This window comes from Talpa occidentalis, unplaced genomic scaffold, assembly GCF_014898055.3.
Source record: "Talpa occidentalis isolate TD23 unplaced genomic scaffold, MPIMG_talOcc4v2.1 talOcc4.2, whole genome shotgun sequence".
Classification (NCBI taxonomy): domain Eukaryota; kingdom Metazoa; phylum Chordata; class Mammalia; order Eulipotyphla; family Talpidae; genus Talpa; species Talpa occidentalis.
In genome coordinates this window covers 109971621-109985604 of record NW_023602073.1, presented here as the reverse complement: position 1 = coordinate 109985604, position 13984 = coordinate 109971621, and the positions used below count along the sequence as shown (strand labels likewise).

General features: G+C 48.6%; 1 protein-coding gene across 1 annotated transcript in view; it reads right to left on the bottom strand.

Annotated features, from left to right (window-relative positions):
• The window catches only part of FOXO3 (forkhead box O3), a 127044-nt gene extending 114418 nt beyond the window's left edge, over nt 1–12626 (bottom strand). Inside the window, exons 1-2 of the mRNA XM_037520185.2 lie at nt 12585–12626; nt 10755–12451 (exon numbers count right to left, since the gene is read on the bottom strand). Coding sequence (XP_037376082.1) covers nt 10755–11372 — 618 coding nt within the window. The 5' untranslated portion in view covers nt 11373–12451; nt 12585–12626. The remainder of the gene's footprint in view (nt 1–10754; nt 12452–12584) is intronic.
• Between the last annotated feature and the right edge of the window lie 1358 nt (nt 12627–13984).

The following is a 13984-nucleotide window of genomic DNA, read 5'->3' as shown; positions in this document are numbered from 1 at the left end:
AAAGCTATTCCACGAGCATCACAAAATAGGCCAAGAAGAAATTCAGTAAGGAAAGATGGGGGCAGAGGGGAGCCCAAGATACACCCACTTAGAAATGGGAGGGAGGGACAAAGTCTAGTAATTCTAACTGGGAAATTATGGGGGATTCATGCCTCCCCTCTACCCTTCATAACAGAATGAAGAAAGTAGAAATTTACACTACCAGAAAGTATGATTAATATTTTGAATGATTAATTTAACATATTTTTTTAAAGATTTATTTTATTTATTTATGCATATAAGACCTGGGGTTTAGGACAGATGTGTGGTGGGGGTGAGAGGATTCACCAGTGATAGAGTGGGGAGCAAAACAGGGGGACCTACTGAAATACATGGCTGAAGGGAACAGCAGGCAAGACAGGAGAAGTCTGCTATGCCACGTCGGTTAGCTCCCTGGCTGAGGATAGAACTGTGCTGCAGTGGCTGGCAACAGCTTCATGTTGCTGAGACTTAACCCCGTGTGCCACCAGGGAGGCCCCGATTAATTTAATATTAATGATTAATATTATAACTTAATCTAAATATAACTTTTTCTGGGGAGAGTAGATGTGACATGGGTGAAGGTGATGAAAAAGTACAAATTTTGGGCCTCCCTGGTGGCGCAGCGGTTGAGCGCTGGGTTGCGAAGCTGCCTGCAGCCTCTATAGTGCCAGTTCAATCCCCGGCTGCTCCTGGCCACCAGAGGAGGGTCCCACATGGCGCGCAGACCTCTCCTGCCGCCCGCTGCTCCCCTTAGCAGTGTACCTCGGTCCTTCTGTCTGTCCTGCTCCCTGCTTTAGCTCTGGTGAATTCTCTCACCCTTCCGTGCTTCTGACTGTACCCAGTGCTCGTATAAATAAATAAATAAATCTTTAAAAAATAAATGAATCTTTTTTTTTTTTTTTTTTTTTTTTTTTTTTTTTTCTTTTTTTTTTTTTTATAGAGGCATGTTATTTATTTATTTGTTTGTTTGTTTGTTTATACATGCACTGGGTACAGTCAGAAGCGCGGGAGGGTGAGAGAATTCACCAGAGCCAGAGCAGGGTGCAGAGCAGGCAGAAGGACCGAAGTACACTGCTGAGGGGAGCAGCGGGCGGCAGGAGAGGTCTGCGCGCCATGTGGGACCCTCCTCCGGTGGCCGGGGAGCAGCCGGGGATCGAACCGGCACCGCAGAGATCGCGGGCAGCTTCGCAACCCAGCGCTCAACCGCTGCGCCACTGGGGAGGCCCAATAAATGAATCTTTTTAAGAAAAAAAAAAAAGTACAAATTTTGAGTTATGAAATAAGTCCCAGGGATATAATGTACAGCGTAAAGAATATAGTTAATAATATTGTACCATATACTTGAAAATTGCTTAGAGAATACATATTAAAAGTTCTCATTACATGAAAAAAATTGTAACTATGTATGGTGATGGATGTTAATTAGACTAATTGCAGTGATCATTTCACAACATATACAAATATTGAATCACTGTATTGTGTACCTGAAACCAACATTAGATGACAAGTCCAGCTCAAAAATAGAGAAGTAGACAGATAAAACCTTTTTATTCTTTTCTTTCTGCAACCCTTCCTTTATCTTCCATCCCTATGCTACTGTGTTTGTTTCCTAGGGTCAATGGTAACATATTACCACAATTTAATGTATCCAAACACAAATGTATACCCTCACTGTGCTGGAGGCCAGAAGCCCAAAATATAAGTGCCAACAAAGCCAAGTTCCTCTGAAGGTTCCAGTGGAGGATATTTCCTGGCTTCTGGCCACTCCTGGCAGATCCTGGTATTCCTTGGTTTGTAACCACAATATCCCCACGTTTGCCTCAGCCTTCACATGGCCTTCTCTACATCATCTACTGTGCCCTCTCCTCTCCTTTCCTTATAAGGATACCAGTCATTGGATTTAGGGTCTACCCTAATCCAGTATGAACGCATTTTGAGTAAGACCTTATTTCTGAGTAAGGATGCTTTTTGAGGTTCCCAGTAGACAAGAATGTGGGGTGGCGGCAGGGGAAGAGTCTTCAGCCCACTCCCATGTTATAATAAACCACCAACCACCAAAATATGGGGGCAAAGTGGAGGGTGATAACAAACAATAGCATCAGGGCATCCTGGTAGCACAAGGGGTTAAGCACCGCACTATGAAGTAATCCACAGCCTCTGCAGCACTAGTTCGATCCCCAGCCAGCCAGGGAGTAACCCACATGGCGCAGCAGACCTCTCCTGTCTCGGCCACTGCTCCCCTCAGCAGTGTGTTTCATCAGTCTGCCTGTTCTGTTCCCCGCTCTGTCTCTAGTGAATCCTCCCGCTCCCCGCATCTCTGGCCTATACCCCAGTTCTTGTATGCATAAATAATCTTAAAAAAAAAAAATGATAGCATCACAGAACTGTAAAATATTCCAAAGTTATAATCTGCAGTCGATCCATAACTGCTAAATCTGAATCGGACTGTTAATTTTAGAAAATATAAAAAATCCCAAACAAACTGCACTAAAACATAAACGACTCCACTGATTCATACATTTAACATACTCTGAAAAGTCTGATACTAAATATACATGAATACTCACATATGTTATCAGGAGTGGAAAAGCAAAACTATGTAAAAGCAAGGGAGAATATTTTCCAGTAAAAATGCTTGCATTTAACTGTTTAGGGGTCCGAAGTGGATTTCCTTATAAAAAGTTACCTTAGGCTTTCAATCGCCCCTCCCCCAAATTATCTTTTTCTAATTATGACATAAATCTACATGGAAGCACTCTTTATCAGAATTCTTTATCTTTTAATCAAGGTATTATTTTAGCTATGTGGGATCAGCTTAGACTTGTGTACTCCCTCTGCTGGCTCTGAATTTAAATTCTCGATGGCTTCAGGACCAAGTTTTTCATTTCACTTGGACCTGATGTTTTCATTTGAAAACAAAAGGAAAAACATTACGTGGAATCTTCCACACACATGTACAAAAGTCTTCAAAGAAATAAATAAGAAATTATAAAAACATACTATAAATTGCCAAAGGCACATCTGCTAGATTTATGACTTTCACTCCAGAGGAAAGCTAATGCATTTCATTTGTTTAGGACAGAGGTCACGCCTGTGTTGGCCTTGCACCCTTCAAGTATGCCACAAGCTCTCCTTACTCTGCACTCACCTCTGTACTAGGACTAGGGGGCATCAGACACCCAGGCGAAGTGAGCCCCGAGAAGATAACAGGGCAGGGCTCGTTCACCACAGGTGAGTGCTGGAACAGCAGAGTCCTGGAAGTAGCACAGCCCACTGGAGAAGGTAATTTCACTTCTGTAATGTCAGCCCATCATAGTGACTCATGTACTGCAGAGGAAACGTCTCAAGACTAAAATCTAAAAAAAAGCCTGAGTGGAAAGTGAAAGACACAAACTCTAGAAAAGTAGTTTGAAACACATTTTAATCAAACGTTTTAGTTTTAACAAGGTGTGGTAAATGCTACTATGCCACAGATCTCTGCTGCTGGGCTTTTTTTCCAATTGGGAAAATTGTGATACTGAAAAATAAAAGATGTTTAGTCAAAAATACAATAGTTTTGGACTATTTGGTGGTGCAAGGGATTAAGTCACAGCATTATGAAGCGATTGGCAGCCAGTGCAGCATGAGTTCTATCCCCAGCCAGGGAGCTACCCCACATGGCCAGCAGATCTCTCCTGCCTTGCCCGCTGCTCCCCACAGCAGTGTATTTTGGTAAATCGCCCTGTTCTGCTCCCCACTCTGTCTCTGGTGAATCCTCTCACCCCTCACACCTCTGGCCTATACCCAGCTCTTGTACGCATAAATAAATCTTTTTTAAAAAATACAATAGTTAAAGATACTAAGTCTATACTGAAAGTAATACCATCAGAATTGGGGTCTTCTATCATAATCACTAGTCTAACTACCTAGTCAGAAAACTAACTTAGAAGAACCACAGACTCGCCCTGAAAAGGTCCATCTCAAAGACTGCTTTGCTAACTTTTTCCTTCATATATACTTTTTATTTTCTAATCACTGGATACAAAACTCCAAGAACATGTGGAATTTATGCCCCCAGTTGCAGAACATTATAACAGTTTTAATCAACAGCTGAGCTACTATAGGAAATATAAAGTGGGTAAGTACATTTTAGGCTGAATAAATAGATGGTGACCTTCTAGACAGTGAATATTAATACTGCATAAAGTACATACACACAGACAGTACACACCCCCACTTGATTCTAACTTTTCATAATGAAAGTTCATTTCAAGATCAGGTTTCCCTCAGTTTCTGTGGTGAATAGTCACTGGCACTGAGGAAGCTTTCAGGCACTTCTCTAGGAAACAAGACATTGCAAGAAATGACTTGCAGAGGATCAGTTCATCATTATACTATATCATATCAACATCAAAGATAGAAGCTCTTAAGATTTATGTCACCTTCATAATGACAAACATCCAAGTTGCTACATCTGACATCACCTCAACACCAACTCACATTATTCCCTCTTGGTGCCAGAAGTCCAGATCAAGGCTATCCCTGTAGGCTGAGAACACAGTGATCCAAAAAACAGCTCAAATAAATATCAGAATTCCTTGTTTTTCTGATGGACACATTCCCTGCTTTCAAGTTCTTACACCATACTTGGAATATAAGGCAGTCCCAGAAAAATGACAAATGAAACACGAAGGAGTCAGGAGGTAAGCAAGGTGGGGTAGGGTTAAGAGAGAAGGCTGTTTCACCAGGATGACCTTGACTGTGGATGGCGAACACAAAAAGAGATACATAGCTACTCTAGTGTGAGCCAACCTAGAAGGGGAGGAGAAGCAGGGGAGCAAATGAAGTAAGAACTTGCAGAAATGGAGGTGAACAGCTTTGACACAAACAGCTGTGAAACCACAATGGTTAGCAACAGACATTACAGAACAGTGGTAGCCTGGGCTCACGAAGACACACTCTTTAGTCCACTCCTGCAAGCACTAGATCCATGAACAAGTCACTCACATGCTCCTGGCCTGTTTCCTCACCTGTAAAATGAAGTAATTTGATGATATTTAAGACCTCTTTTAGTTACGAATTTAGCAAAAAGCAATGAAGACTATTTCAGCTGCATCAAGTTTCCACTCTACTCCAGAAAGCGGTCAGTTCCATGAGACAGGACTGGGGACCCCAGATTAGGCGGAGTTGGGAAGGCCCCAGCTTTTTTCCAAACAAACCCAAATTATAAGTGCTGTGTAACTGGCCTCGTACCTCACCTCCAAAGTGATCTGCAGAGAATTAAAGGCTAGCTCCAAGCCAGAATGTAACACCAAATTTGCCATTTTGTTAGTAACTTCTTTGAGGCACTGGGGAAAGCAGAACTACAGAGAAAAAAGGTAAAGAGAATGGACAACACTGACAAGTTCACAATGCACAGATTTACATGTCTTCCTCCTACAAAACTGTAAACTGGATGATCTTATCTGCTTTGTGCTACTGCTCTGAGGACTGGCAGAATGCCCTGCACATAGTATGTCTTTGATAAATACTTTTTAAATGAAGTAAATGGTACTTACTGCAAACCAGTGAAAAAGGTTTAATTCCTCTATCCCTTTTTTTACTTACTGTACACACCAGCTGCAAACCACTGATCCTAACCCACCTATAGATAGATATATCAACTCCAACTCCTTCAACAGCAGCAAAATCTAAAGTGGTTCTTCAATTTGTGCCACAGAAAAGGTGAAAGAAAAAGGAGTCAAGAATAGAATCAAGTCATTCCTGACAGGCAAGGTGAGTAGATATGAAAACAAAATAAAGTCCATGTCCTGTCCAACACCAGGAATCTGGAATCTTATACATCAACTTTGAGTAAGTGAAGTCCCTTACCAGAATGTACAGGCCTAAACAGTCTCAACTTTGAATTTTTATCCAACTCTTTGGATCCCCCAGTTCACAGGACAGATTCTTCATATACAACCTTAACTGGTCCTTTGGTGAAGTGTGCTAAAAGATAACTGAGGCCAAAATCACAAGCCAATTATGGAAATACTATGATTGTCATTTTGAAATTTTTTAAGAAGTTAACAACTACAATTTTTAAAAAAGTAACAACAAAATTTTTCTTGACCAAGGAAATGAGGTTTTGTTGTTTTGTTTTGTTTTGTTTTGTTTTTTTTGTGGGAGAGTGCTTCATTAATTTTTCCAAATAAAAACACATGGCAGGTTTGAAGGAAAGGTCACAAGCAGGGTATTAAAAAGTTTAACTATACAATGTTCTTCTACCGTGTCATCCTCCTAACGTAGAACACTCATAAAATCTCCTAAAAATAAACCTGTTATAGTTTCATTTTCTAAGAAAGCGATAAACATAACAAACAGCTACTTTTTTCAAGAGTCTCTGCTATATGGGGCACACAGATCAAAGTCTACAGGGGCCAATTTCGTCACTTCATAGGTCGATGACACAGCTTTGAAAAAGAGGAAAAACAGTCCCCCTAGTGTACTGCTGCTGTAGGAAGAGGAAGTATATTAGTTGAGAATCACTGACGAAGATAATACTGCCAAAGGAAATTACAAAACAGCATTTTGGCAACATGGGGCAAGCAGAAGGCAGAGTCTTCACATGCAACCTTAACATGTCCTTTGGTGAAGTGCTCTAAAAGATAACTGAGGCCCAAATCACAAGCCAATTATGGAAATATTGTGATTGTCATTTTGAAATTAAAAAAAAAATAACTACAATTAAAATAACATTTTCTTAATTCAATACATCGAAAAGAAACTTGGATGCATCACTCTAAAGAACTAGAGCAATGAAGACATAAATAAGTGTTATGTGGCAACTCAGTCCTCTTCTTTTTTACACTGGGAAGAAGCCAATAGTACACATTCTCACGTGAAAGCAGACTCAGTTTCTTGAAGAATTACCCTCTGCAGTAGCAGCAGAAGTCATCACACTGTATACTACATTTGTGAAACTGGGAGAGCCACTACAGAAACTCATGGCTGCCTACTGTTGTGCCATGACCCATGGGAAATGCAGATGAGTGGGTGTAGGCAGGAGATGCATAGGCCTTACCACATAAACCCTGGAGTCCTAGAGGTCTGACCAAGACAGGAAGGACCAAGAAAACTCACAGTTCAATTATGGGTGCAGTGCAAGTAACTTTAATCTGAAATGTAACCTTAATCTGAAATGTAAACTTAAAGGAAATGCAACCCTCCCCCCTCTTAACCACATCTGATTTTCATTTCTACTTTAATACCTGAGGTAAGGGAATCTGTATGACAGCCATCACCTTTCTTCCCTGGCAAAGTATGCAACTGACAAACATAACCAAGAGCTCCTTTTCATAAAAATGTTGGGTTTTTGCCACCTTTATCACTTCATAATTTCTGAATACCCATAGTACAGGCAATGAACAAATGTAATACCCATTCAGCCTCTGTCTGTCACTATTTGTCTATCTTTCTAACACTGAAATAATAACCAAGATATTTCTAGATTGAGAGGCAATATGCTTTTCAGGAAAGCAACTTCTACTTATGTAAGAGTACTCGTTACTTAGTAGGTGGTGTTTTTAAAAAAGATAAATTTAAACAGGAAAATCATATGATAAAGAACAAGGACATGCAGAACTGTGGCTACTAATTACCTCTGTACTAACCAGCTGTGTGATCTTAGAAAAGTCATTAACTTGAAAAATCAGGTTCTTCAACTATTAAATAAGGGGTTGAACTAGATTAGCAAAACTCTTCCTGGCTTTACTTTAGAATCACCGGAGAAACTTAAAAAAAAAAAAAAAACCAACAAAAAAACACTGAAAAACCCAATGCTAAGCCACACACCAGTCCAATAAAACCAGATTTTCTGGGTCCTGGTATTTTTTGAAAGCTCAAGGTGATTCTAAGATGCAACAAGGGCTGTAAACCACTGACTTAAATCTGATCTTCAAGACCTCTTTTCTAATTCTTTCATTCTATGATCTCAGGGTGATAATTCTGGTTACAGGATCTCATAATGCAATGGTTCAAATGCCACAAAAGAAGTAAGGTTGAGACCCTGCATACTGTGCTTCATGCACACGTGACTAGGTTAACCTGAATTCTAGGCATTTTTAGAAGTTAAAAACCCTAATGCATAACTCAAAATGAAAGTAGTGTGGTTTAAATGCTCATGCATGCTTCCAAAATGACTAATCATGATAGGAATCAACTCCTGAAACCTGGACCCATGGAAATGGGTCACAATTAACTCCTGACCTCTCCCTTTTCCCTCTTCTTCCACCCCCACTAAACCACAAGCCCCAAAAAAAAAAAAAGGTTGGCTATTAGTCATAATCAGAATATGAAACCAGTCCTAGTTTCAAAGGACCTTTTTCATCAAAGATTTGGAAGTTCTTGCATGGCTGCATCTTTTGATGAAGGTCATCTTACAAAAACTCTTTAACTAGATTATATTCCTATAGTCTTTAAGGATTAATTGCCACATGATACTCAAACAGAATTGATGTAAAAATTTTAAAGTAAAACACAAAAAGTGCGCCCTGTATTAAACATACTGAGCCTTGAGAATTTCAAGTTACAACACTTCAAAAGATTTTAGTTAGAGGGAAATGAGATAGCAGAGAAGGAAAAAAGAAATCATGAGGCAAAAAATGGTTATGACATATAACCACAAAGTTTATGACTAGGCTCAAAATCTATATTGCAAGTCCCACAAGCTACATGAAAACATAACCAGCCCAGCCTCAATTCATGATTACTTTTGGTAGGAGCACTTTCTCTAGTTAATCTTAAAAAAAGAAAAAGAAAAAAAAAAAAAACACAAAACAAAACACCTAAGTGTTATTATGCTGTTAATATCTTTAACTACAAATACAATAGCAAGAAATGTTATCTGTGGAATAAAGTTAGTTTTGTAATACTAAAAAAAAAAAAAAAAAATCACAGGAAAGGTGAAAACCCTTCCTACATTAACTTTTTGACTAAGTTAGGAGTTAACTTCTAACTAATAGATCCTCTGCACCACATTCAAAACATGCAGAACTAAATTTCAAATGTGAGAAATTTGAAAAATATTCCAAACCCGCAAATTCTTTTTGTTAGATCTTGTAGACTCAACCCTCCCTGACACTATACATTGATATTGCTATTCACTAGGAAACTCAGTTTTAAAGGTATCCCATTAGCACTGCTTTAAAAAGGAATTCTCATCCTTTCTGTCAACAGCCCTCAAATCACACAACTGCTATTCCTGTGCAAAACAATAAAATTAATTCAAAAATAAGATTTGTGTTGTCAGCATTTGTGAAAAGAAATGAGATAATTTATGGAATATCAAAGCACAGGTTTTGCTTTTGAAGTATCTAAGCAAGACCTCACCAATACTAGCCATTAAAAAAAATGCTTTTAAAAGCACTTTGTTTGCAAGGTTTCTTACAAAAAATTAAGTCAATATACTAAATTCTTCAGCTTTTTCACTTACAGGATCTTCTCCAGTGCTGCAACTTTCTACATAGGTTAAACTGTTCAAATTTATACATTTGCTGGAACCCAGGAAAATATAGGGCTCCCCAAAGACAATGAAAGGACAGAAGGAGGAAGCCACTAACTATTTAAAAAAAAAAAAAAAAAAAAAAAAACTAACTTGCAAATAAGAGCAACTGATAAAGTGATGTGTATCACCAACTGCACAGGACTCTTGCCTGGCACTAACACATTCATATCTTGGGCAAAGGAGCCAAGAGGAAGAGGTGCCCAAGAATAGCAAAGCTGCTAATATATCAGCATCCCAGCAGGGGCACAGGAGTTAATCTCTTTGGATGCCCAACAGCAGGAAGTCATTACATCATAGGCCTTTCCACACCTCTCTCCCTACCACGTGCCCAGTGCCCCAAGAGGCTGATATGCAAGAGTAGAGAGCCTCTTTTCAGGTTTACTTATAGGTAGAAGCCATTACCCACCAGCTCCACCACCAAAGGGCCCAGGTGAAGGAAGCTCTAGGCCCTGAGTTCTCCACTCCTGGACCCCTGCCTCAAACAGCTCCAGAGTCTAGGTGCAGCTGGTGGAGCAGGTGTACCTTTCTGCATTGAGGTGCCAAGCTGACCTGTTCTGAGCCCCAAAACAGGTTTACTGGATAGACGTCGCCGAGGAATAAAGGTGTCAATACAGGCAGAGAGCTCGCATGGAAAAGGTTTACAACTACAGCTTTTTCATATAGGATCGATGTGCCTGTGGAGTTAACACCCACAAGTCCTAAACTTGAACCAAAGGGTTCTCCTCCAGCTGCTGACAACGCACCATGTTCCAGCGACGGACTGGAAACCACAAATCCAGGCACCGAGGATCAAATACTTTCCCCCTAAGCCCTTGCATTCCACCTCAACGCCCCTTGTTGCACCCCTACTACGGGGAATATTACTCTAAAGTTGGCCGCGGACCTACCTCTTCCGTGCTGTCCCAGGACTCCAGTAAATGAATGCGCTCTGTCCGTCATTCTTTCCCTCCCTGACATCTCTCGCCCCTTCTCACCTGGTCATTACCCGGGCTTTCCCCGAAGCCTCCTCCAATGCAGCCCCCCGTGATGGTCTCCCGGTTCCCCTCCTCCGGGGGTCCCACAGAACCCCCAAAGCCTCACCGCAGAGGCTCTCCCTGCCAACCCCTCGCCCCAGCGCCCGCGGGCGGGCGCGCTCCGACGGCTCCAAGGCGCACTCGCGCTGCGCAGGAGGCCCGGCAGGTCCAGCCGCCTGCCCGAGGTGGGTACGCACCTTCCAGCCGGCAGAGCTGTTGCTGTCGCCCTTATCCTTGAAGTAGGGCACACAGCGGACCATCCACTCGTAGATCTGGGACAGAGTGAGCCGCTTGTCCGGGGAGCTCTCGATGGCGCGAGTGATCAAGTCGGCGTAGGACAGGTTCCCCCAGGCGTTCCGCCGCGACGAGCATTTCCTCGGCTGCCCGGAGCCCCCGGCCGCCCCCGGCTGCGGCGGTGGCAGTGGCTGCTGAGGCTGCAGCGGCGCCTGCGTCCCCCCGCTCAGCGCGCCCGCCGCGGAGGCCGGCCCGGACCCGGGGTCCTGCGCGCCCGGAGCCAGCAGCCGCGCCGAGTCCTCCAGGAGCAGCCCGGAGCCCAGCGCGCCGCTCCCGCCGCCGCCGATCGCCATGGCCGAGCCGGCCCTCCCGCCGCTGTCCTCGTCGTCTTCGTCGTCCTCCTCCTCCGGGATCATGGAGTCGGCGGCCGCCTCCCCCGAGGGTTTGGCCGGGCTCCCCTGGAGCTCCGGCCTCTGCAGGGGCCACGTACAGGAGCGCGGCCGACTCTGGGGCTCGAACTCTGGGTCCAGCTCCACTTCGAGCGGAGAGAGCGGGGCGGGGGACGCCGGCGCCTCTGCCATCTTCGCCGCCCGCCCGCCGCCCGCCCGCCCGCGGCTCGGGCTCGGGCTCGGGCTCCGGCTCTCGCGCGCCGCTCTCACGCCGGGGCGGGGTGCGGCGGGGGAGGGACGGGGGCGCCGCGAAGGCTCGAGTTCCCGGGCGCCGCCGCTGGCGCCGCCGCCGCCTGGGGAAGCACGAGAGAGGAGGGAAGGAGTTGGTTATCCCGGGCGGGAGCGCAGTCCTCGGCAGCCCTCGCCCGCGGCCGCCCTGCCCGCGCGCGCCGCGCCCGCCTCCCGGAGCAAGGAGACCTGGAGACGTGCGTCCCGCGAACCTGGCGCCGCAGACGCCGCCCCCTGGCCAGGCCGCGGGGGAGACGGGAGCGAATGGAAGGGCTCGCACGGGGCAGCCCCCTCCCCCCGCCGCCGCCGCCGGGGCCGCAGGTCCCTCCCGGGCTAGGTGCGGGGCGGGGAGGCAGGGGAGGGGCGGGGGAGGGGCGCGGGCCGCGCCTTTAAAGCGGGCGGCCGCCCGCGCCGGGGCAGCCCTGCGGCGTCCGAGCGGAGCCCGGGCGGGCGTGCGTTTGTTTATGTTTCGCTCGGGCCCGCTCAAGTGCTGCCCTCGGCGGCGGCGCCCCAGTCAGCGGCGTCCCCGGCTCTCCTCCCCTTCCCGGGCCCTGCCGCCTCCGCGCGCCCCGGCCGCCCCCTCCCACCCGGGGGGCCCGAGCCCGGGGCCGGCGCGGGCTGCGCGCCCCTCTCCCCGCCGCGCCCGCGGGCGCCGACGGGCCCTTGTTCACTTACAGAGAAGGCAAGACGGAGAAGGGGGGGCCGGCGGCTCGGCGGGGGCTCGCAAGGGGTCGAGCCGAGCGGGGACGGCCACTGTTGGGGGGGCTGTGTGGTTTATTTGCTCGTGGACGTGGTGCCCTCCACCCCCTTCCCCGCGAGGCGCGGAGGGAGGGGGCCAGTCAGAACATAAATCTTCCAACAGGTCGGGAAGCGCCAAGTCTCTCCGGCCGCCAGAAAACCCGGACGGGCGCGTTCATCACCTCCTTGCTCCCGCTGCTGCCATCTTGACAGTTTCCCCCTCTCACTCAAGTCCTTTAAAAACACTAGCGGGAGAGAAGGGGGCGCGAACACCGAGTCACGGGGTGGGGAAGGGAAGCGCCTGGCCCAGCTCGGAAGCAGATCCGGAGTCACCGGGAAGGGAAGGCGGCCGTCCCGCTGCACAGCTCGGGCGCCTACCTCGGTTCCTTCCCTTCAGGGGCGCGCGGGGAGGACGCCCAATCCCGCGCGGGCCCGGGGCGCGGTGAGGAGGGGGCGCTCCGGCCGCCGCAGCCCGCCCGAGGCACCGCCTGTCAGCCTGCGCGCCGCCGCCGTCCACATTCCTCCTCCGCCCCTCCACGAGCAGGACGGCCGCGGCCGCGGCACAAAGTTATAGACACACGCAGGGCGCCTCAACCTAGGCTGACGACTGGCGGGCGGGCGGTCCCCGCCCAGGGGGAGGGCTGGGCGGCGGGCCCGGCGGGGCTGGTGTGCGTGCGGGTGTGCGCGCGTGTGTGTGTGTGTGTGTTTATGTGCTCACGCGCGCGCCTGCGCGGCCGCCCGGCGGGGCTGCGGGCCGGGGCTCGGCGGGCTCCCGCCGCCGCCGCCGGCTCCTCCTCCCCGCCCGAGCCTCAATGACAACAAAGCGCCCGCTGGCCGGGGGCGGGGGCCGGGTCCCGGGCGCGCCGCGGAGGCGGTCGCGTGGCCTGGCAGGCTCCGGGCGGGCGCCCGGCACCCGGGGCCGCGGCCTGCGCGCGTCGGCCGGCCCGGCTCTGGGTCCGCGCCGGTGTCCGCTTTCCCGTTGGAGCCGGACACCAGCAACACCCGAGGGGGGCTGCTGCCTGCCCACGGCAAGGGTGCCTCGGCGTGGACGTGCCGGCGGGCCGCGGCGCTGGTGCGCACAGCGCGCGAGCGAGCCGAGGCCCGCAGGTGTGGCCGGGCACCTGGAGGCGGGCTCTCCGCCGCGACCATGCTCACTTTTCAAGGGTTTCAGGGCCAGCGAGGGAAGAAGTGCAACTCGGAGGAGGAGCAGGCGACTCCCCACTCCTTAAGGCCAGGGCTGAGTGTGCACCCTTGGGAAGGGGGAGTCATTTGCTTCTAATTTGCAGGTGACGGCAGGACGGCTCACGGTGCGTCCTGCACTGCTGACAGGGATGCGCCTGTGGTGTAGACTCTCCGCGCGGGTGCGTCCCGCACAGGGGCCACCTCGGTCACTGGTGCGCGAAGGCTGCACCCCATGGCACGCGCACACCCAGCGTCTACCCACTTTGCTTCATAAATTAGGTGGTTTTTTCCCCCTACGTCCTCCCGAGTCACTGAGGAGACCGTGCAGCGCCGCGCGAGCTCCGCAGCAACCCGATACACAAAAAGGTCCAAGCGAGCCCCGGCAGGCGTCCGCCCACCCGGCCCGCCGCGGCCTCCAGGCTTCGCGCGGGGCCTGTCACTCAAGTGACGCGCGGCCCCGCCCCTGCATCAAGCTAGTTGGACGCGTACAAACAGATGATGTCATTGTGCCCACACGCGCGTGACCCGGGCGCTCGGCGCCGCGCAGCCATTCGCTGCGCCGCTGACTCGTCAAGGCACGCCGCGCGCTGACTGGC